The sequence below is a fragment of the Prenolepis imparis genome, unplaced genomic scaffold (assembly GCF_030444845.1).
Source record: "Prenolepis imparis isolate NDT839.2.m4 unplaced genomic scaffold, iyPreImpa1.0 SCAF_9, whole genome shotgun sequence".
NCBI classification, from domain to species: Eukaryota; Metazoa; Arthropoda; class Insecta; order Hymenoptera; family Formicidae; genus Prenolepis; species Prenolepis imparis.
The window spans coordinates 13,103,805-13,128,374 of NW_028141167.1; the positions used below are offsets into that span (position 1 = coordinate 13,103,805).

Genomic DNA, 24,570 nt, shown 5'->3' on the forward strand with positions numbered 1-24,570 from the left:
TTAAAATGTGACGTTAAAGAACAAAAGTGTCCTATCGCTTTTATTATTTAGATTTCTATTATTATTCAGATCGCATAAAATAAAACATGTATACATATATTATATTATTCAGAACGGAGCAATCTGTTAAGCATTTTGCTTAGAATACGATTGAATATTTCAGGCAGTGTAATTATTGAATGTTACTTCAATATTTACGATAACGTAATATACATATTTAAGAGATAGCCCATCCTATCAAGCGTGTGCTCATATATGTTATATTATGTATCATATAAATAATTTATATATAATGTATATTATATTATTCAGAATGGAGCAATCTGTCAAGCATTTTGCTTAGAACGCGTTTAAATATTTCGGACAGTGTAATTAATGAATGTTGCTTCAATATTTACGATAACGTAATATATTTAAGAGATAACCCATTTTCTCGTGAGAAAAGTGCCGTAGATTATCGTATCAAACGAAATCAAATGCGTTGATAAATAAAATAAGGATCCTATCGCGCACGTGCTCATATAAATAATATATATTATTATTTAATATATATATATATATTAATAGTAATATTTATATATATATGTAATATATAATAAATATTATATATTATATTATTCAGAAACGAGTAATCAATCAAGTATTTTGCTTGAAATATTTATATAGAATATTAGATTAAATATTTATATAAGAATTGGAATATTTATATAAAGAAATATTTCAATGTAATTGTTGAATGTTGCTTCAATATTTATGATAACGTAATACATTTAAGAGTGAATGTGAGTCGCCAGCTTCAAACACACCATTTAAGAGATAGCCTATTTTACTCGTCAGGAAAAAAAAAAAAAAAGAGGCAAATTATCGCATTTGACGGATCAAGTATGCGGAGGGGAGAGAAGGATCGTTCTCTGCGGACACGCCGAATATCCATTCGTCAACCAGTGCGTATCATCGCACGTCTCGTACGCAGCAGGGGAGAGTTAACGCGCAGTAAGGGTGCTGCCCTCTGAACTTGGAAGGATTCCTCAACTCGCGCGAGTAGTAAATCGTCCCTATTCCGCCGATTTTACGATGATCGGTTCTCTATTCGTCGCTTTATTCCCCCCTCTGAAAAAAAAAACCACCGAGATCGATTCGCGATCAAGTTGGAGCGGAGATCCTCTCCGCTCGACGAAGAGAGAGATAGCCGATATCTCTTTATCGCGATCGAACGTCGACGAGGATTCCCGGCTTTTCCGCGTGAGTTACGCGTTTTTTTTTTCCTTCTTCCGATCGCGCGGCGGGATCAGATTGCAAGAGACTTAGTCGCCGAAAATCGCCCGGAGTAGCTTGTGTTCCCCGAACTTGGAGAATTTGGGGTTAGTTCGATCTTAACTCCGGCGAAGGGTCGCCGTTTTATCGCGACTTTATCGCGGCTTCACACGCCGCGACAGGATAATCGTACTATGGCAAACTTCCTATCTGTCATAATCAGCTGTTCGATCGCCGACTCACATTTTTCGAATAATAGTCGAGATATTACCATTTTCTTTGACTCACCGGAGATGCGGTGAAGATACTCCGGAGATCGAGGATCCATCGCCGCGTGAAGATGACAGGTTAAATCCAGGTTCCATCGATGTAATCCAAATATGGCACTTTTCTTTTTCAGACACTTCACTTATTACACTATATTGATTATGGGAATTAATCGATCGCATGCGATCATTCACACTCATTGCACTCGCTGTTTAGCGACACTTCGCGACATCTTGACGGTCAACCGGCGTCGTCCATTAAATTCGACACTCGCGATCGGTCACGCTCGCGACGCACTGCGGACCAGGGAGGAATTAATGATCGAAACGGAGCCATGTCGCGTCATCGATCGCCCGTGTATGTGTATCACTTCATGCGATACTCCCGATACTTCGCCATCACCGGCGAATTCCGAAAAAATGACAGCTCGCTCTCTCGCGATGCGTTCTTAGGTCACACGCGCGTAATTAATGCATATCGAAACGGATCCATGTCGCGCAGTCGATCGCCCGTGTATGTGTATCACTTCATGCGATACTCCCGACATACTTCGCCATCACCGACGAGTTCCGAAAAAATGATACTTCCGCGTTGACAGCTCGCTCACTCGCGATGCGTTCTTACGTCACGCGCGCGTAATTAACGCGATACGCGTTCGCCGGTCGCTTTATCCGATGTCCGATACTTATTTTCGCGCACACGAAGACCCACTCGAAGATCCAGCGCGGTCGTCCGTTGATTCAAGCCTGCCAACACTGTTTTCGTACTCGCGACGCGCCGCGGCGTGATGGGGCATTGAGACAAAAAATGTTGAAGTTGGCAACAAGATACGAGGACGCTATAGTTGTTCGTCTCGGCCAATCAGGAGAGAGGAAGAAATCCTTGTCCTTCGTGTCCCCGATCAAATGGCTACCGGCCATTTTGCAGAATTATTAATACGCCAATATGACGATCGCGATTTATTCGCGACTCCCGATTATTTACTCCGCGATTGCCGACTGTTTCGAATGTTTCCAGCAGAGAGGAACTTGGCGTATCTCTCGGCGACGATGATTCTACCTCCGTAATAACACTCGCGATACTTGCCGAAACACGAAATATATATGTAGCGGGTTGTCGCGTCGCGAATATGGCAAGATGACGATCGATCGCGCGAATCAGGTACACCAGGATACTCGTCTGCTCCGATATCGCCTCGACGTCTCCGACACGAATCGCTCTCGACGCGAAGATAGGAATTCGGCCCGGAACGAGATCGCGACGTTACTCGAGGCTCGCGGGACAGCTAATGACTAATGGCGTCGGTCGACAAAGGTAGCGCAAAAAGATATTCGATGCTCATTGGCGCAAGGTCGCGTCACGACGCCCGATGTCGCGCCTAGTCTCTCTCGCCCCCGATTCCGAGCTACTTCGTCGTAATACCGATACGTACCTCGCCCGCGCGACGTTACTCCGGGTATCAAGTGTCCTCCGAGACGATGCAAGTAACGCTATGCGTCTTCTTCGCGGTTCAAACTCAACCGTTAGTTGTCTTCATGCAACAAGAAGCAAGTTGACCAACTGACCAATAACAAAATTCATCGTTAGAGGGTGCATCGTTAGAATTTTTCACGTTGGTCGTTCTGCGAATTAATTGAGAGTCAAGCTTAAGCCTGCGGATTTTAAGTCGCGATAACAGCTATAGAGAGTTTATTATTATTGCAATATTATCGAATATTTTTTAATACATTTTTATCGCGTCTTTTGCAATTCGAGAAAAGCGATCGTAATACAAGCATAGATGTGAAAGACACTAGAATGTTTCTAAAGGATCAGATTAATTTAATCGGCCAATTAAATTTGTCATTAACAATTGTCAAACAAAACTTGAAAAACTGTCTTAAGTCGTCATTCCTAATTTATTCTTGTCATAATAAAGAAGAAAAGTGTAGTATAAAATAAAAAGTAAAGAATTTAATAATAAAAAAATTTTTGAGATACTTTTCAATAATATTATTACTAACAATAAGTATAGAATAGAATGTCTATGGATAAAGATTAAGTTTTAAGCCTTGCGGTTGACAATTCTTAAATTTGAATAAATTAATAAATTGAATAATATTAATAAATTCTTAAATTCTTTGAAACTGTTCCTAAACGAGCCAGACATGAACAATGCGATAAAAGAGAGAGCGATATTTAGCGGATTATCTCTCTCTCTCTCTCTTTCTAAATGTGTAGGAGATACGAACAGCCAATCACATAAAAGTGTCTTTGGCCGGTATTCATAGTCGGTTCTTATATTTAAGACTGTCTTAAGTACAATCTTAAGATGTGATTAACCAATCACAGAGCCGTATTTGCATCTTAAGACATTACTTAAGACGGTCTTGAAATAAGAACGGATTATGAATACCGGCCTTTCTCCTTATCATTCTCTTTCTTCTCATCGGAAAAAAGCAGAGAGGGGTAAATCTATGTCCATTAGAAAATCTACGGCATTAGAAAAGGTCAGCAAATGTCTCCGTCCTTCTCGCAAAAATCTCTGCGTCCTGATTGGTCGATGACTCTCGGACCCTTCCGCGCACTCGCGGTGTCAAGACGAGCACGCGACTATTATCGACAGTGTTTATGTTTATGTCGCGTCATCTGTACGGTAAATAATTCGGTAGACTAATCGCGATTACGCGTGACGACATCTGTGTTCGCCTTATTTCACGGTAGTCTCGCGTCGGGTCTCTTCACGTATCAATGTCGGAGCTTCGTGTCGTTCCACATTTCCGACAATATGTATATATTTATACGTCGGGGAGTGAAACGATAGTCGAATTCGTTGATCGTGGAACTTGCCGGTCACGCGCGACATCAATTAGACGCGATCGGTCGCGTCTTTCGCGTCTGTTCGTCATCACGGATGATGAGTCCGTTCGCGTCTCTTTGTCCGTCCGGTGAAACTTGTTCGTGCGTGCGTGTCGCGTCTCGGGGTAAAATTTGGTCATTATTTCGACATCTGACGTCGCGGATGCAACGGAGGACTCGAAATATCGGGACAGTGATGGCCCTGACGCATTAACGGGGACAATAATCTTGTCTCACAATATCGGAAGAATCTAGAAAGGGCGGCTTTTTCCTCCGCCATGATCGTGACGTCACGTCGTCTTCCCGTGCTCCTTTCGCTGCCCCGCGATCGATCGAGACTATCGATCGTAACGACGCGAAGTGTATCGAGAATAAATATCGGTCTCGCTTCTCGTCGCAAGTGCGAATCTGACCGGTCGGGAGTGCCGAATAAATTGCGGATAAAAATGAGTAATTAGTGCATTAATTAGTGAGAGTGAACAATTGTGATTGATAAGCAGAGTATTGTGTGGAATATTGTGATTTCTGTGTGGATTCGTTCTTTTTCAACGGAGGAGAAGGAAGCTGCCTGAGAAAGAGAGAGAGAGGAAATATCAATGGAGGTGGATGAGTGGGAAAGTTGGATAAAGCAATTTGGTGAGTGAATTCACTTGCTTTTCTTGCGCGAATTATAATCAGGTACATGACAAGCGATATGAGATACCACAGAGAGTAAATATTACATGTATCATTTTTCCTGAATGACGCCTCTTTTGCCGTGAATCTATAAAACTACAACGTTAACTCGAGAGATGTCTCACTGTCGCAATATGTACATGTTTTCTGGAATTACACATTACTTCGCATTGATTTACAAACATAAAACAATAATAACAAGACAAGATTAAAACGTCTTAAAAAGTAAAAATGATATTGTTATGACGTTTTTTAAATATATATTTTATTAAATATTATAATTTATGTGTGAAATCATTAATATTTCATATTAAATTTGTTCAGATCTAATCTAATTTTATTTGTATTTTGCGTGTACAAGTTTATATAAAAGAAATTTTTATTAAAAATGGTTTTTTAAGTTGATTTTTTAAAATTTCTGAATTTTTTAATTACGAAGTTTAAAATAAGACATTTTTTTAAATTTATAACTGGAAACGTGTAACTTTATTATATTTTAATTATATTATAATATTTTAATTTATTCCAACTAAATATTTGCAATATTAATTCTTTAAAAATATTAATTAAAAACTTTTTGCAAAATAATACATTGGTACTATATGATTTACAATATCTCATAATTTTAATTACATTTTTCTTTATTAAATTAAACAATACTAATATTTAAAAATTGTATTTTATTAAAAAAAAAAAAAGAATTAATATATTATTCACGCATTCCTTCGCATTACATGGAATTACTTAGAATTCTCGCTAATTTGTAATACATGTACAAATTCTTGATGAGTGAGACACCCCTCGCGTTAACTCTTCTGTCAATGCGTAATTTTAATGCGTTGGTACCCAGGTACCAAAAAACCGCGACAATTTTTTTATAGCAATTTCTAGGCATCGAACATCCTTGCGCGTTATATTTTTTAAGAAATATATTTTTCCCGAAAAAGGCTCTTTATATTTTCTCTCGAGTACTCAAATATCCGGTTCATTGACAAAAGGTCAACACGTTGCTTCCCAATCTAATCCCCAAGTATGAGAAATTTCCTCGATACCTACTCTTTATCTCGAACCTTTAATTTATATACACGAGACTCCATAAAGATTGTATATATAAGGAAGGCGAGGAAGAACTCGCGAGTACTCTTGCGAATCGAGCGATGAATCCCGAGAGCCGGTGAGGCCCGGCGGCCTTGGGTGCCCACGGGTTGCATGTAGGACAGACAGACAGACGTACGGACTTGGACCGCTAACAGAGAGGCTGTATGGCGTCTCTGATTGCCCATTGTCCGACTAATAAGATATTCTATCATCTCTCGTCGTGCCGACGGTATCCGACCGTTTCGCGAGACAGAGTGAGCGCGACCTCGTCCAATCGCGGATCAGGCTCATCGGGATACGGACCAATCATGGACCGTGCTTGGCCTCCCCGGGCCCTTTTGTCCGGCAAATGAGCTCGGCGTAAGTCAACCGATAAATAATATCCGACTTCGCGCGCGACCAGCTGTGCGAGCTTTAATGCGGGCCCGTGTAAAAATGTAATAGGGGCTTAATTGAACCCACCCGGGATATCCATCGTATATATACGTATACATATACGTAGGTAGCACAAGTCGGTATTTATACATTCGAGCGCGATTTATATTCCAGATACGCGCTTTTTCCTCAAGATTATTCTTCTAAATTAAATTTTCCAACTTTAGAAATAGGTTTTGAAAGATCGGGGGGTAATCTTACCTTGTGTTTCAGGCGAAATAACGATTTAACTTTCTTATTATTGCTGCGATTATTATTAGTAATAATGAAGTTAATATTATATAATTTTCCCTGACGTTTTTTTCCCGCGAATTTATAAAAATATCAATGGTCACTCTTCAATGCATGAGTACACTGAGAGAATTTTCTCTTAGAATTTACCCTGAAAATCATGGCAATCGTGGGACAATATGAGAATTTCTCTGATTAATATTTATCACAATAAAAATAATAATATCTATCACAATAAAATATAAAATATATGTTTGATTAATTTTACTAAACTGCATAGTAAAATTAATCAAACATATTTTATATTTTATTATAATATAGATATTATTATTTTTGTTGTGATAAATATTAATCAGAGAAATTCTCATAAAATTCTTTCCATGCCATATTTTCTCACGATTACCATGATTTTCAGGATAAATTCTAAGAGAAAATTCTCTCTGTGTACCAACTGCGTGTTTTTCAGACAGATATTACTATTATTAATAAATCGCAGCCATGACAAATATTATCGATAATTATAAATATAAATATAATTGATTATTATTAATAAGAGCTTCACGGAAGCTTTAACGTTGCATAATAATTCATGGAATGTCTATAAAGAGACGTCGCGCGCGACATGGTGACAAATGATTCCTCCTCTCCCGAGATCTTATTCGCGCATATTCAAGCAGGAATAACTAACGACGAGATCTTTCGGTCCCGGCTCCGGACTGGCGATCGGATCCATTTTCAGTCCGAATGAATATTTGACTTACACGCGGTCAACGCGAAATAAATGCAAATTTCTCTGGCAACCATCTCTAATCGCATCTTATGGATCGCGGCTTTTCAAAAACGTCCGCATTTCTCGGCATTCTTACCCCGAGTATCTATTATCCCGTATATTTCCGCGAAGACTGTCGTAAAAAAAAAAAAAACAAGCCCCCTCGCTCGTTCAACGTTTATACGCGGATCTCTTCTTGGAAATCTCGTGGATCCTCCCCCTCCCCCTACGAAGAGTCGACGTCTCGATTTGTCACATTAACAAAGTGAACCCGTCCCCGGAATCGAAAGCCATTTTCTCCCGTTCTCCGTTGCTCGTCCGCATCAGAAAATCCCGGGGCTCGCCTCGCTCGCAAACGGGAAGAAGGGTTGCCCCGCGCTTATCGAGGAAAAACTCACTCGAGTTGCGGATTCGGGGCGTAAAGGCGGAGGAGAAAGAAAGGACCGAATCGACGAAACGTCGAATTGAGTACCGCCCTAATCGTGTCGAGATCTCGTCCTATGGTGTGACGCGCGCGCGAGTATATGGCGTACTTAGAGTGCGAGAGAGAAAAAGAGAGAGAGAGAGACGTTGCGTGGCCGATCGAGGGACGTCCGGAGTGAATGAGAATCATGATGGTGGCGAAGGGAAGGAGGGCCGAGGAGGGGGAGGGGGGGAGGGAGATTGCTGACGGTGGTCGAGAGAGTCGATCGAGCGTGGGTTGCGGGGCAGGCTAATGCGAATATGCTGTCGTCCAGATAGAAAGAGATACCCGATAGCGAATCTGTGTCCGACACGGATGTCGAATTAGCTTGGATTTAGGTTGCCCAGGGAACTGACAAATAGTTATTGCTTGATTAGGTGCCGGTACTAGAGGCAGTTACCCTGCCGGCGCGGGACGATGGCCCTTTCCGGGGCTACGTCGAGCGATTTTTGTCGGAAAGAGGAGGGTTAGGCTTTATCCCCCCCCGTTTTTCTCTTTATCGTCCACTAAATCTTCCTCGTATAGGAAAACGTTTTCACGACCTCGCGAGAGTGTGCGACTTTTCTGAGATCGATGGTAATGATGTAATTAGACGATCCTTTCGCGCTATTAACGCTTTTCAATCGTCAGATTTATACTCCGATATACATAAGACATATAATCGAAGACATGGTTCGCTTTATATCGATATTGATGATGCGAGTTTTTGAGACTGATAAAATATTTTCCTCATATTACATATTTGATTCGATCAACATTTGGGAAACGGTATAGTTCCCTTCTCTTACTCACGTCTAATAATAGTTTTCACAGCAATTTCGGTAGATGGGAAAAATTGTCGCGCTCGAAAACGGAAGACTTGACGCACGACGTCAAATTTATATGTTAATGAGGGAATAAAAACTAGTTAGGTGACGCGAAATCGAATTTGATATCTAATTCTGAGTTCTGATAATCGTGATTCTGAAAGTGATTGCGCGATAGGAATTTGTGGCCGCCACGAATGCACTTCTGCTTAGCGATTCATTTAAAAGCTAAAACAAATTGCGCAAAAATAAAAATTGTCATTTATCAAGAAAAATAATATATAGTTTTATTTAAATAAAATTATTTAAGTAAATATTATAATTATATTATAATAATTACACTATTATAAATAATTAATGTAATTGTAATAAAATATATATAATTATTATATTTATTTAAATAAAACTTTATTACGAGTATTATTTTAATTATCATTTATTACGATACACAATAAATATAAATATATAAATTTTTTTTCTTTTTAAGTATTTAAAATAAAACTATTTATTTTAATATTGAATTAATACTTTTTCAATATTTAAATTATTTTTTTAAATATTTAAATAAAACTATTACAGTATATAATAAATATATATAATATAATTATTATAATTTTTCTCAATAAATGACAATTTTTATAGAATTTCATTTAAATAAAACTTTCCTCAACAAAGAAAAAAAATATTTTTTGATATTTTTTAAATTCTACACTTGTGACGTTTCTTTTTTTTGCACAATATTACGTTTCTGATTGACGCCGCGATTCGTCATTTCACTCGTGCTCTTATCGCGCTGATGTCGAATGTGTGTTAATGCGACTGCGGCGATCGAAATTAGAATGTTAATAGGCAGTAACGCGCTAGAGCCCCGTCGATTCAATGGGATTATAAATTTAAATCACGAGTCATATAGAAATTAATTTCGAATTACATTTGAAATATTGTCCCGGCGACTAAATCAATTTGTAATTACTCGCCGTGCTTGCATTTGGCATTAATTAGCGAACTTATTATCCGTCAACGCGCGCCGTCAACGTCGGCGAATCTAGAAATGAAACGATCATACTCATCTATCCTCTAAACGCGAAACTATAATTGTCACACCGAGTAAATAAAATGATGATATAGGTATAGGAACAACGAGAAGAAGAATAGAGATAGATGCGGAAATGTCGTCGCCGGCTTCACGAAACGTGAAACTAGATTTCTGGAAATGAAAATTCTCGAAGGCGTGATGTACTAATTAAGTACACCGCCATATTTCGCGCAAACTAAGATGTCTTCTCTTTTACGAGAGCTCATTTTCGCGACGGCTAGACCTCAATTATTCCCGACATCGAACACAGAGCTATTCCACCGGCACTCTTTAATAAGGACTTTTGCTTTACGAGATTTTATACGGTACACGACGAGCTCATTATCTTAATTAAATCTACTACAGGAATTACAGCTCGCGAGTAAGAACTAGAATTACTTCAAAATTCATGTACGTGCTGCGCGGATGAGCGGGCTCGGGATTCGAAGAATTTACAGGCGTTATATGACAATAAATCGAGGAACGAACGCAGATTATTTAAGAGGATCACATACTTTTGTCGCGCGCACACTGAAAAAAAAATTTGTCAACTTGACTAAATCTTTCAACTAAATTACTATTTTATTAATTGAACATATATTACACAGTTGAAAAATTTGTGTTAAATTTAACAAATATCACATGACCCAAACGGTCCACAGAAATTTTTGTGTTAATTTAACATAATACGGATATGTTAAATGATGACACGAATACTGTGTTAATATTTTAACATAAAATAAATGCAAACTTCAAATAAACTTAAAATAAATTTTGTGTTAAATTAACATAGTTTGAATGTAAAAATTAACTAAAAAAAATTGTTAATTTTACATTTTATCATCCCCACTTATATTATAAAGTAAAATTAACATTTTTTTCTGTAAATTTTAACAGATAAATCTTGTTACTAATAATACCAAACATATTTATTGTGTAAAATTAAAAGTAAATACACATTGTGTTATTTTTACACTTTTTTTTTAGTTATTTTAATAATTTAACATTTGAGTTCAATTAACACAACAGCAATATGTTAATTTAACACAAAAATTTTAACGGGGACCGTTTTTAACAAGAAAACACAAATTTTCCAACTGTGTAGTATTTAAGTCGAATATATTGTTAGATTTAATATGTTATATTTCATTTAAATACTCTATACGTTCAATTAACAAAATAATATTTAGTTGAAAGATTTAGTCAATTTAATACATTTTTTTTTTTTTCAGTGCAGAAAGGCCCGTTTTTGGGATCTTTTTTCAGTAAAATAACATAGTGATCAAGGCAATGTTTTTTTTTATTTTATATATGTTATATATTGAGTGTATGTATATAAAAAAAATTATAATTTTTATGACAAGTTGCGTGATTCCAGTGCCTGCATGATTTTGCACCGTAGATTAGTTTATTACAGGAAAATATTTTTATTTTTCAACTCGAACTAACCCTACAGCGCAAAATCATGCAGATACTAGAATCATCACCGATGCGCACGCAACTTGTCATAAAAATTATAATTTTTTATAAAATTTAATAATTTTTTATATGTATACACTCAAATATGTAACGAATAAAATAAAAAAATGCTGTATTGATTACTATGTTATTTACTGAGAAAAAAATTCTCGAAAATAGATCATGTGCTCTCTTAAGGATCGGAAAATATCGTGTATATCATAATAAAAAAAAAATGGGTCCCGCTACCGTCAATTTTTTCTTTTACATTTATTACGCTTCGCTTTTTCTCGCATATTTTCTCGTATATTCTCACATATATCTTTTCGCACTTTGTGTATATCGTTTCAAAAATCGTTGCTCATCGATTCCGTTTCGTTATGGACGAATCACTGCCGGCGTTTATTATCATCGTAAGCTCGATTTTTCACGACCTCGTGCCAATCGATACAACGGTTCCTCGTACACGTACGATCCATTCCTCACGGTACGCCACTGTTTCGGAAAGGCCCGTAATAGAGGCCGACTTGTAATAGGGTTTGCGCGGTAGATTTTCGATCGCGTCAAACATGCATTTTTTTTTTTATCGATCACTCGAGGTTAAGAGCTCATTTCCGACAGCCTAATATACACGGTGAAAAATAAATCGCGATCGGAAATATTGCATGTTCGAAAAAACTCAGCTTCCTTGAAAAATTCAGAGAAAAAAGTTTGTGCCAAAAGGAAAGAGAACAATAATTATCTCGGACCGGAGAATCACGAATAGTTTGACGACTGTATAAATGAAGGGGAAATAAATTGTGCGACAGCGGGGTCGACAGGGCGCTGCAAATTTTTCACGGACCATATTTCCCGCTCCGGCCATCGCGGCTCCATACATAAACCGGACAGAATCGGTCTTTAAAGTTTAACCCGAAATAAATCCTGCCAACATAAGTGCCCTCCTATTTCTCGGTCCATTCTTTCTCTCTCTTTCTCGCTCGCGCGCGTATCTTTATATCATCTCGAGCGCTATATATATGTATGTCCGAATGTTTCTCGTCCATTTTTCGCGAGTCCCTGACCGATCGGGGATAAATAAGGCACGAGTATACTTTACGGGAGACCGCGCGCGTACCTTATATACGTATCCTCTACCCTAGATACATCGAAGCTTAACGAGGTCTGCGGCAATCGGAGGCCGCAGTTGTGGCGATTATCTGCAAATTCCGGAAATATCTAGCCATCGCGGTTCAACCGATTCCTATTCTCTCCCGTCGCGACATGATTCCACATTTGCGGTCGTCGATTGAAGGAAACCGGAATATTCAGATCTTAGTTAGCGAATGTGGGTTTAATTATACGTACGCGAGCAACATAGCAATTTATATAGAAATATTTGAATTTCGATACATCTTTTGATTCGAATATATGCACGCGCGAATTTATCATCCTAATATCGCCTTCGTTTTCGATTAAACTTTTCTATCAATCTTGGAATCGGGTGATAAATAATAATTTGCCACTGTACTGTGAGAAGCAATTTGGTCGAACCGCGGTGACCAATGACGAGATTTAGTCTTATTTATATCGTCGTTTGTCGCAAAAGCTGGTCTTACCATATGATCATCCGATGAAAAACTTGTCGGACAATCTTGTCCTTCGCATTTGCTTTTTTTTTTTTTTTACATTTTTATACGGATGGAGTCGTGTCGCATCGCATATTTCGACGAGAAAAATAACACGAAAAAATTCATACACAGTTGAAAAATTTGTGTTAAATTTAACAAATATCACATGTCCCAAACGGTCCACAGAAATTTTTGTGTTAATTTAACATAACACGGATATGTTAAATGATGACACGAATATTGTGTTAATATTTTAACATAAAATAAATGCAAACTTCAAGTAAACTTAAAATAAATTTTGTGCTAAATTAACATAGTTTTAATGTGAAAATTAACTTTAAAAAATTGTTAATTTTACATTTTATCATCCCCACTTATATTATAAAGTAAAATTAACATTTTTTTTCTGTAAATTTTAACAGATTAATCTTGTCACTAATAATATCGAACATATTTATTGTGTAAAATTAAAAGTAAATACACATTGTGTTATTTTTACACTTTTTTTCAGTTATTTTAATAATTTAACATTTGAGTTCAATTAACACAACAGCAATATGTTAATTTAACACAAAAATTTTAACGGGGACCGTTTCTAACAAGAAAACACAAATTTTCCAACTGTGTACACTTGACATCAAACATTTTTTTACACCTCGTGAATTAATCGCTCATTAGGTCGGACTGTACGAAATTAAAAAAAAAGAAGAAAAAAGATGGAAGATCGCTGAATTATATCTGAGCCTCTCTATTAGGATCATTAATACCTACGAGTAATCATAACGTATTCACACCGACGACGATATATACATATGTATATAGATCGGTGTAGCAGAAGCCGGTCCTATATAGGAACGCCCAGTTATCTCGACTCGCGGATCAATCGCGCAAACCTCGGTTTTGCGAAACAATAACGTAGTTTCGCTGTATATACAAGCGGTCGTGTTCGCATTCATCGGTCGGCGCGTGTTCACCATCGCGATGGCTGCCGTACAAAAGTTCGCGTTTTATTATACACGTATCTCGCTCTCTCTTTTTATGCGTCCGCGCTATGTAACTTTTTCACGTAATACAGAAATTCTGAAGAAAAAAGGAAAAAGAATCCAGAAGAAATAGAAATCTATAATTAACGCCGGCAAAGATAACCCGGTTAATCGTCTACGACGTCTGAAGATTTCTGCGTAATATAAAGTTGGAGCGCTTCCGAGAAGCGCTTTATTTAATGAGGACTTGTGTAAGCTACGCTTGTTTATGCAACGGCGCTGCAATGTACTCCTCGATTAAGTATCTCTCTCTCTCTCTCTCTTTTTAACCGATGAATGTCCGCTTTGTAAATGGCGCTGCGCGACAGCACTTTAATAAAGAAGATCGCATTTTTATTTTTTATAATTACAGTATTATATATGCACATCGTTTTTATTTTATATTTTTTCATATATTAGACACATTTATATATTTATTATTGTATATCTATATTTATATATAAATATTTTTATATATTTTTATCAAGGGGTGTCTCACTGTCGCAATACATGTACATTTTGTTTGGAATTACGCGTTACTTCGCATTGATTTATACAAGCATAAAACAATAATAACCCAGACAAGATTAAAACGTCTTAAAAAGTAAAAATGTAATGTTGTTGTGATGTTTTTTTAATATATATTTTATTAAATACTATAATTTATGAAATCATCAATATTTTATATTTAATTTGTTCAGATCTTATCTAATTTTATTCGTATTTTGTATACGTTCAAGTTTATATAAAAGAAATTTTTATTAAAAATGTCTTTTAAGTTGATTTTGAAAAATTTCTGAATTTTTTAATCACGAAGTTTAAGAAATTTTTTTAAACTCATAATTGGGAACACGTAACTTTTTGTTATGTCTTTATTATAATATAAAATTTTAATTTAGATGTTCCAACTAAATATTTGCAATATTAATTTTAAAAAAATATTAATTAAAAATGTTTTGCATAATACATTGGTACTGTATGATTTACAATAATGTCTCATAAATTAATTTTTCTTAACATTTCTTTTTATAATCATTCCAATTACATTTTTCTTACTAAATTAAACAGTACTAATATTTAAATATTGTATTTTATTAAAAAAAAAAAAGATATATTAATATAATTACATGCATTCTCCGTGGCATTACTTAGAAATATGGCTCATTACGTAGAATTACTTAGAATTCTCGGTAATTTGCAATACATGGTACAAATTTTTAATGAATGAGACACCCCTCGATTTTTATATGTTAGTAAATATATTTATATATTATATATTTTACATTTATATAAATAGATTTTTTTTACATATATCCTCGGCTATAGTTATTCTCGAATCGAGGGAATCTGTTCGATCTATCGTCGAAGAACGCGGTTTAGCATCGCGCGTCATTGTCGCCGCACGCGATCGGCTCGTTCGTTTTTGTTTTCTCTCGCCGAGAGTCCCTTCCTCTCTCTCTCTCTCTCTCTCTCTTTCGGAGGGAGAGCTCGTTTGCAGCGCGCGATTACGAGAGTCGAAACGCGTTTTTTCGGATCTATCGGACTATAACCGCGACTCGCGCGGTCGTTTTGTGTTCCGCGCGCTCGCCGTCGAACCCTTTTTTCCCTTCGCGCCCTTCGCGCCCTTCGCGCGCGGCGCCTCTGTGTCTCTTTATCACTCCGCTTCCCGACATCCGCGAACGACGACGTTACGAGCGTTGGCGGCGGCGGCGATACAAACGGGCGACGCCTGGGCGCGATACCTGGCCCCCTCCGCCGCCATCGGGGGCTCTTTGTTTCATTCGTGTACGCCATTGTGCTGCTTCCCGTTCGCCAGACTATCGCGATAAACAGCCGGAAAAGCCGCGATGAATGACACCGCGCAACCTTCGTTACGAGCGCGCGCGACTTTCGCTTCTCTCGATTCTTTCCGGGAGTCTGGGATTTTCGCTCGTCGGTTGTCCCGCTTTTATCCGATCCTCGTCCTCGTCCTCGTCCTCGTTCGCCGATCGCCCCGCTTGTTGGTTTTGTGCGATTGTGTTCGATATATTTCAGATCGCGCGTAGACTCGTCGCGACATATATGGTACATGTGTATATACGGAATAATTATTCAAGTATTTTAATATATAGAGATTAATATTATTTTATTAGATGATGGAATCTCACATGGAGCTTTTTTTTTTATTTATTCGATCCTGCGATTTTACTGCGCGCTCAATCCGAATTATAAGGATAAGCTCCGTGATACATTCATCGTTTGATAAATAATTAATATATACTTTTATTGTATAAATTAATATTCCACATCAGATAGAAAGTTCTCTTCTGTTTTGCAATCTTCGCGGTTTATTAAATCTCTACCTACATAAGAAATGTGCAACGATTATTACCGAACACTATATTCTTCTGAAAAATTTCAACTTTAAACATTTAATGTAAAATTTCAAGCGCAGCATGTTTTAAAAACAGATTATTATATAGGTGAAACGCAGATAAACGAGAACTTTATATACAGGATGGCCCTTATAACACAGTCACCACGATTTTTAAAAATATAGAATAATTTAAAATTCAAGTAAAAAAATCAAGGATCATCTTTTGACTTTTTTAAATGGAACCGTGTTTTTTTTAATAATAATTAATAGTAATTAAAAAAATCACTGTGCTTCTATTTAAAAAAGTGAGGGTAACCTTGCTCTTTTCAAACAAAAAGTGTTGTACCAATTTTTATTGCAATTTATTACCGATTAGAAACTATAAAATTTCTATTTGATTTTTTTTGTCAGATTATAAGTATCTTAAAAATCGTAGCCTTTACGAGGACCATATCTCGTATAAATATTTCTCGCGTCTCTTTGGTTAATCGAAAAAATATGGTCGATAGCTTTAATATACTTTTATTGTGTTATATCGGCAAGAGCCGAGGATGTACGCAACCCGTTAAGCGAATAGAAAAGTTGCCTGTGTGTTTTAGTTACCATCGGATATCTCTCCGAGAGAAAAAAAGAGCCTCACTCACCTTTTTTTGGAATTATCTTTTTTTATTTTAACGTCCTTAATATCTCAACGCTCGAAGCATCTTATAACTTTTTTTCCAAATTTTCAAGTCGACGACTTTTTATCTATTTCCGCAATTCTCGCCACCATCCGCGTACACTCCTGTATATGTATGTATACCAGAATGCGAGATCTCGTCTCTCAATTTCACAGTCACTCACCGACTCGACTCGACGGAGACGACGCGACGACGATTTCGTGCTCCTCGTGGTCGGCAGTTGATATCGCTCAGCTTTTCATGAACCGCGCCTGTAAAAAGAGACGTACGCCGCCGGGCACGAAACGGCTCCCTCTCGTTCAATCCACTTTTGGGGGGGAAAAAGTCATATTTCTTGCGCGAACGTGCCGAATGTGACGACGCTCCCGCGCGTCATCAAGTGACGTTGTGTACCTGCTTCTCTCTCTGCTGCCCGTTTTCATACGAGCGTGCCGGGAAAATTGGTAGACATCGGAAACACTCGTAAAGACGCGCTTGCGCGCTCCGAAAAAAAAAAATTAGTTTACCGTTGCTTCACTCCGACACGGGATTATACCGTTCTCGCTTCATTTGATATGAATCTTTAATCCTTCAGCGAACGTACAGATACGTTTTATGCAATTTCGTCGATCGATCATGAGTATTATACGTATAATATATACGCACATATATATATAGAGTGTGTGAGACCAATCATTTTTTATTTCTTTCCTTATAATTGTAAAATATTTTTTCCACACATGTGGTATTATTTCCAATGAAAATATATTAAAACGCGCGCCTGAGTTTTTTATTGGAGAATTTTAGAGTCTTCCCGCTCGTTTTTATATAATTCACATTTTCCAGCTTACGTTTCTCCCGACGAGAGAAAAAAATCCCGGAGCACAAATCGCATTAATGCGAGACCTCTCCGATACGAAGCGCATTTCGCGCGGCGCGTGATTAATTCACCGTGGCGCGCATTAATGTAAATTCATTATGCGCGAGGCACAGCTAATTGGCGGCGTAAATCTCGCGCATTTAATAAAAAAAAAAAAAAAAAGGGCCGAGCAGCGAGAATCCGGCACACTATCAAAAGCCACCAGCGTTTTTACGGCGGGAGGACTTTCGCGAAATTCCGTGGACCCCCGCTGCGAGATCCGCAAGAGATACTCCCCCCTTCTCCCCCGTATGTTTATTTCCATTGCTTAATGCGCGCGGGACATTTATTTATAATTTACGCGGGACCAATTAAAGGCCAATTAGATGGCGGCCGATTAATTTGCAAAGTGCGTATCGTAAAATTCAGGCTACCGCGCTCGGCGTCGGCGCTTTAATGCGTTAACGATTGCATCAATTTCTCTCGTACATTACTCCCCTTGTCTCTGCGTGAGTGTCCCCGCGTGAGAGCAAGTTATCTTAAAGAAATTAAAAATGGAATAATTAATCCGCCCTCCCACGGATTCCCCGGCGATCACCGGCGAACTTAATTGAAATTAGTTGCTGAATTCAATTAATTTATTATATATATATATTTAATATGTATAATACATATTATATTGTATAATTTATATAATATATATATATATATATATATATAATTTATATAATATATATTTATACATATAATTTATATAATATTTATATAATATATGAATTATATATAATATATATTATATATAATTTATATAATATTTATATTATATATATAATAATTTACATATTTAACATAAATATATCTTGGTCCGATCGAACGTCTTCTACTGTCCTTCCTTCGTTTTCTTCACTTACAATTAGTTAGACCTTTAGATTTGTTTTTTGTTTTCTTTGAACATTGCAAAATTTCTGCGCGAAAAAAGAATTTGATTTGTTTTCGTCGGACCCGCGAGTCATATGACAGAACGGCCCTGGCCGCAGACGAGACGCGCGGATTACAAATCGTCGCAAAGTATCCAGTTCCAACCTGTTAGGAGCGCTGAAAAATCTCGCAGGTACTCGCGCGCAGGAATTTCCTATCAATTAGGGACAGGTTTCCACGCGGCGGCGGCGGCCAACGTTGATGGTTAGTAGGTTTTTTTCCCTCTCCTTCTTCTCTCCTTCTTCCTTATCCCGCAGAAAATCCTGTTTCTCTCATTTATACAGTTAGCCGCTTAAACGGCCACTCGCGAATAAAGCCGAGCGAGCCGATGAGGCCGAGGTTCCTCGGGACACGTGGTAGGCTATTAAATCGAGGGCCCCGATAGAGCCGATTCTCCTGTATCCTCCGCGAATTCAATCTCGACGAGATGTGTGATAACGACAATGTGATGGCAAAGTGTTCATTTTGTAGTAGTTCATTGTTCAAGTTGCAACGCCGATCGCAAATATATAATGTCGCGTATATGAAATATACTGGGATAATTAATAGAATTGATCTTAAGTTTGTGTAAGAAAGGGTATTTATTCTAACATTATTCTAAGTATCTTTTCCGAGGGAAAAACGGTTTTTGTTCTCTCTTTTGAAGAGAATACGCTGCTAGATTTCCCTTTCCCGGCAGTGATCATTGTTTAAGATTCATAAAAGCATTCAAGCTCTCTTAAAAGCCTTTAAAGACTAATTAATGTAGGTACTCTTAGGGACCAAGAAAATACGTATGTATAACTTTATATGATTTTGTAAGATTATTATTATTTTTTTTTAATGTGAGAAACATTTCGTGAAAATTTTGATGACCCCTTTTCAACTAGATCCATTAATACCTAGGATTAAATATAACTAACACAAGTATAAACCCGTGAAAAGTTTTCTCGAGGAGAAGAAGGACGCAGAGAAAGAGAGATTCGACAATATATGTCCATCGTACTTTCATATTTACTCACGGACATATGCATCCATGTAATTCGAACGTCGAAGGGTTTAAAGGGAATGGAGCGAGATTGGGCAAGAAATATAAAACGGGACAGCCGCGCGTATTCACGTTGGCCGATCGAGGACAGTGAACGCGCGAGCGAGCCAAGGGGAACGAAAGGAGCGAAAAATAAGCAAATAAATAAAATAGATGTCTCCGAGGCGAGTCGTGAGTGTCGCTAATGAACTGGTCTCTATCGTCTCGCTTCGTAGCCTCTCTCTATCTCTCTTCTCTCGCCGGCAAACGTTGGCCGGACTACGCTCCACCGGTCTTCATTATACTCGGCTCACTGTCGTTAATTGCGCACGCACCTACGTAAGCATGGCGCCCCGATAATCCGCTTGGGAAACTGTCCGATACCACCAACTCAATGAATTTATGATAGTCGTCGGAATCAGGCGCGAAGATCCGGTTTGATTTCCGGATACTGTACTCGTCGGAAAAATTCGAACGTGTAACTTGTATCAGTAATTTACCTTCTTACGCGTCTCTCCGAATGATCAGATTGTTTCTTTAATAGAAAGTCGTGCAAATTATTTTATTATAGCTCTTTTTTTTATCTAGAATATATATTTTGTTATACGTATATATAGATACACACAAAGGAGAAAAATATTTATGTTATTAAATTAACCCTCTATCAGCAATCTGGATCTTTTAAGGCACAAGCAAATTTCCATTTTTTTCCAAATTAATATCCAAATTTCGCTTTGTATAAACAATTGATTTAGTAGTTGGCTTTAAAATCTATTGGATATTGTAATAGAGATATTAACAAATAATCCAGAATTTTTTAAAAATTTTTTGAAAGTCTAGAATATAAAAATAATATAGGGTGAACTTAAAAGATCCAGTTTACTTACAGCGTTAGTAAAAAAAAATGATTGCTGACGGAGGGTTAATTTAGCAGAAGATAAATTTTCCTCCCTTCCCTCTCTTCTTTATTTCACGCGAAGCCTTGGTTAAATTTGTAACTTTCGTTATGACTCGTTGTCAGCTTTAGGACTTAATTTCCCAGAATAATGTCTCTTACAATTAGCGATCTGTGAAACCGCCAATCTTCCAAATCGCGTCTCGTGTATACAATTTGAAGAAATGACGCGATAATCCGTATACGTTGTACATACAAGAGAGAAAGAAACAAACATGAGAGAGAGAGAGAGAGATAAAGAAGAGAAAAGGACGGGACTCGCGCGGCTGACCTGCGACAACAGGTTGAATTAATTGACAAAGATAGCATTTTCCGCGTCGACGTGCCCACCTAAACGCAAATATTCGATTGCGCTCGTCAGGTTCTACGTCCACTAGTAGACAGCCGAGGGTATATATACGAGTGAGGGTAGTGGGACGCTGTGGGTGGTTTCGCTCTGGCGAGAGGAGAAGGATGACGAGGTGGAAGAGGAGGTGGAGGGCGGGCAAGCCGCGGTTCGGTTGATCGAACACATTTTAATCAATTCCATTAGTCCGCCCTGTAACCGTCCACACGGATATTTGTTGGCTCGCGCTCCCGAGAAACACGCTATGAGCGCAATACCGAGAGAGACGGAGACACCTACGTACTTAGGGAACGCGAGAGAGAGCGAGACGGATAGAGGAACGCGCAGCTGTGCCTGTGTATGTGTGTGTGTGTGTGTGTGCGTATTCAGCGTGGTGTATGTACGCACGTGCAAGAAAGAGGGGACCGAACGTTGGTATGCGTTGGAGCCCGAGGACCGGGCCGGTTCACGAACGGCGCGGGGGCGTCGGTTCGCCAGCGACGTCATCGTTTCGGTTTACACGCGCCAATCATCGGCCGACTAATTGGTCGGTACTCCGCGACCGATTCCGCGCTCCATCGATTCCGAGTCGCCCGCCCGCTCGAAATCACACGCGTTTTCGCGAGAATGCAGCGCGATTAGTGGCGTCACCGCACGCACCCTCCGACTGTCCAAGGTTGAGGAAATTCGTATCGTGTCCAAGTAGAAGCTGCTCTTTAGTTTCCTCTCTGAAGAAACAAATCGCGAGCGGTGTACATGAATATTAGAATTGGTTCTCGGGTTTGAACCGTGTAGATTTTTTGTTTGACTTCAACATTCCGTGAACGTTTCAGCTCATTCAATCAGGGAGGATACTAGTATCAGACTGTTCCTTCCTGATGAAATGAGTTGAAATGTTCACGAAACGGTTCGAATGGAACAAAAAATCTACGCGATTTTCAAACCCGCAAACCAATTCTAATAATTCTCACGATTCTAATTCGACCGCGAAAATTTCCGCTTCAGAATCCGGCAGGTTTTCCTCGCTGATAAGCGAAATCAGTCTGTCGCGAAACGAGGTTCCGGGTTAATTACCCATCGGGCCGGCGGACAGAAACGAGAGAGGCCTCTCCTCCTCTTTCCGGCAACAATTTCAACTCATAAGGCTACAATGTATTCGTCGTTCCGAAGGTGCCAGCCGCGTCCGTGCGAGGGTTTGCCATAATTACTCGAACGGTAATACAGGACGGCCCTTGAGTGGCAGCTCATATTACTCGCCTAACCCGCGTGAAAACTAACCCCTTGGGGAATGGGATGTGGAATGGGAATTACCGCGTCGGGGCGGGGGGAAGGGGGTGGGGGGTTAGGGGAGAAAAGAGGCGAAACAAGAGCGAGCGAGAGAAGAGAAGGGAGATGATATAGAGTGAGAAAGAGAGAGAGAAGGATCTGAGACCGTGCGCGCGTTTCAACGATCTCCTCCTCGCCTTCGGTAACATCTCGCTACATTTTTATGGACTGCGAGTGGGCATGCCGAGATAAATTACTTTCCTTCTCTCGGACCTCGAAGCGCGCGTAATTCGCAATTATCGCGATACGCCGGACTCCTTCTGGCCGAAGACAGTTGAGTTGGCAGTTCTGATTCTGTTAATCCTTAACTGATGCGGCGAAAAGAGAGATCCCGACGCGACGTTTGAAAAGGAAAAAAAAGCTACGAAATATATATTTCTGACCAACAGACTAATCGGCGATATTATAAATAAGTTCGACGTCGCGAATGCGGAAAAATTAAACGTAGAGAGAGAGAGAGAGAGAGAGAGAGAGAGAGAGTTCTTAAAAATTTTGACATTAATCCGTCGAGCGATTTTGTAGCCGACATATTTACGCAACATCTGTTAACATTATTTTCACCACACTGTTTGCGGTTCTGCTTCTCTCATTTTACATCTCATCGCGTTTTTAAATGTCGAGTATTTAAATATTTTTAGACATAAACTTGCTCTTGCTAAAGAATAAAAAGTTTTCGAAAAAACTTGTGTGCCCTGCAAAATTGAAAAAAATCTTAATGCATCGCTTAATGTTATCGTTGTGTACCGGAAACGCGGAAGAGAAAGAGAGAGAGAGAGAGAGAATTAATTCGTCGCATTTATAAATATTTGCGATGAACGCGATCGCGTCGATCCTTCCGATAAATTTGCGCGAATACAGGGTAAAGGGGGTGAAAGGAGGGGCCGGCCGTCGAGCGTAAAGTCGCGCGCGAGCGAATCGCGCTCGCTCGCTCGCGCGATGTAAATTTATAGAGTATTACGTTTAAATTTGATCAGCGTGGACATTTATTTCGAAACGCGGAGATACGCAGCGGCCGGCCGCGGCCTCCCCTCATGCGGCGTTCATGCGAATTTTCATAATATGCAGATTTCAGTGCGCGCCGCGGCGACTGACTACACTCGGTATGGATTTTTCGTTGCGTATCGCGCGTTTACATGGCTGGACGAGCCTCGCGTCAACGTCGAAAGCGCAATCGGGCACCGTTGACCCCTATGAGCTGAACGCGAAACACCACATGCTCTTTCTCTGCCGAATAAAAATTATTTTCTCCCGCAACGCGGAAAATATCCTCTTATATCCAGCCTCATACGCTCTTTAGGGGCCCTTAGAGATCCTAAATTACGTAAGGTTTTTTTTGTACGATTTTTGACCTCCCCCTTCTATCTTGCGTAATATTTTACAATTTTATTAATAAGGAGGTTTTTAAATATTTTAATCCTGTTTTGAAAATAAAAAATTAGTTAAACGTGAGTGACATGAAGTTTGAATATACTTATATTGTACCAAAGTAAGTCTATTTCCAAAATATATCGAGTTACATTTTCATTATTTATATAAAATAGTTGAAATCAGTTGATAAAGACTAATCAGTGAATGAAAATGAGAAAACTTTCATGATTTTTTTGGCGAAACAAATGTCTATTACATCTTATCTTATCAGAGAAACATTTAAAACAAATCTTACGTAAGAACTACTTCAATTTCTTCCCCTCCTTCCCACGTAAGAAAGCGTAAGAAAATTTGGACTCCTCTCCTCCCAAAAAGCTTTACGCAATTTAGGGATGGCCCCTTATAATACCGATCGCGTCTCTGAAATATACAAAGTGGTTCCCAAGAAGGTGCATCGAGAAGGTGCGCGGAAAGAGGAAATAGAGAGAAAGAGAGAGAGAGAGAGAGAGAGAGAGAGAGAGAGAGAGAGAGAGAGAGAGAGAGAGAAAGAAAAGAAACGTCGAGTGACAGAAGGGAAGCGAATAGTGGCGAAGTGCAGCAGAGGTGAGGAAGTAATCCCGAAGTAACAGAAACGAGGGGAGTAAATCCGAGGTAATCAAAGAACGTACAAAGTATCGGTGTGTTCAGTCCGCCGCCTTGGTTTTATCCGGAGCGAAGAGGGAAGAAGGAAGGGAGAA

At 38.7% G+C, this 24,570-nt stretch overlaps 1 protein-coding gene across 2 annotated transcripts in view; it reads left to right on the forward strand.

The window, feature by feature from the left end:
- Nucleotides 1-24,570, forward strand: part of LOC145940923 (uncharacterized) — a 204,571-nt gene that overhangs the window by 90,652 nt on the left and 89,349 nt on the right. Inside the window, exon 1 of one of the 2 annotated variants that reach the window (XM_083046579.1) lies at nt 4,067-4,995. The exons of the other annotated variant lie outside the window; for it this stretch is intronic. Within the exon in view, the coding sequence (XP_082902705.1) occupies nt 4,956-4,995 (40 nt within the window). The 5' untranslated portion in view covers nt 4,067-4,955. Of the gene's footprint in view, nt 1-4,066; nt 4,996-24,570 lie in introns of those variants that run through there. 2 annotated transcript variants of the gene reach the window in all.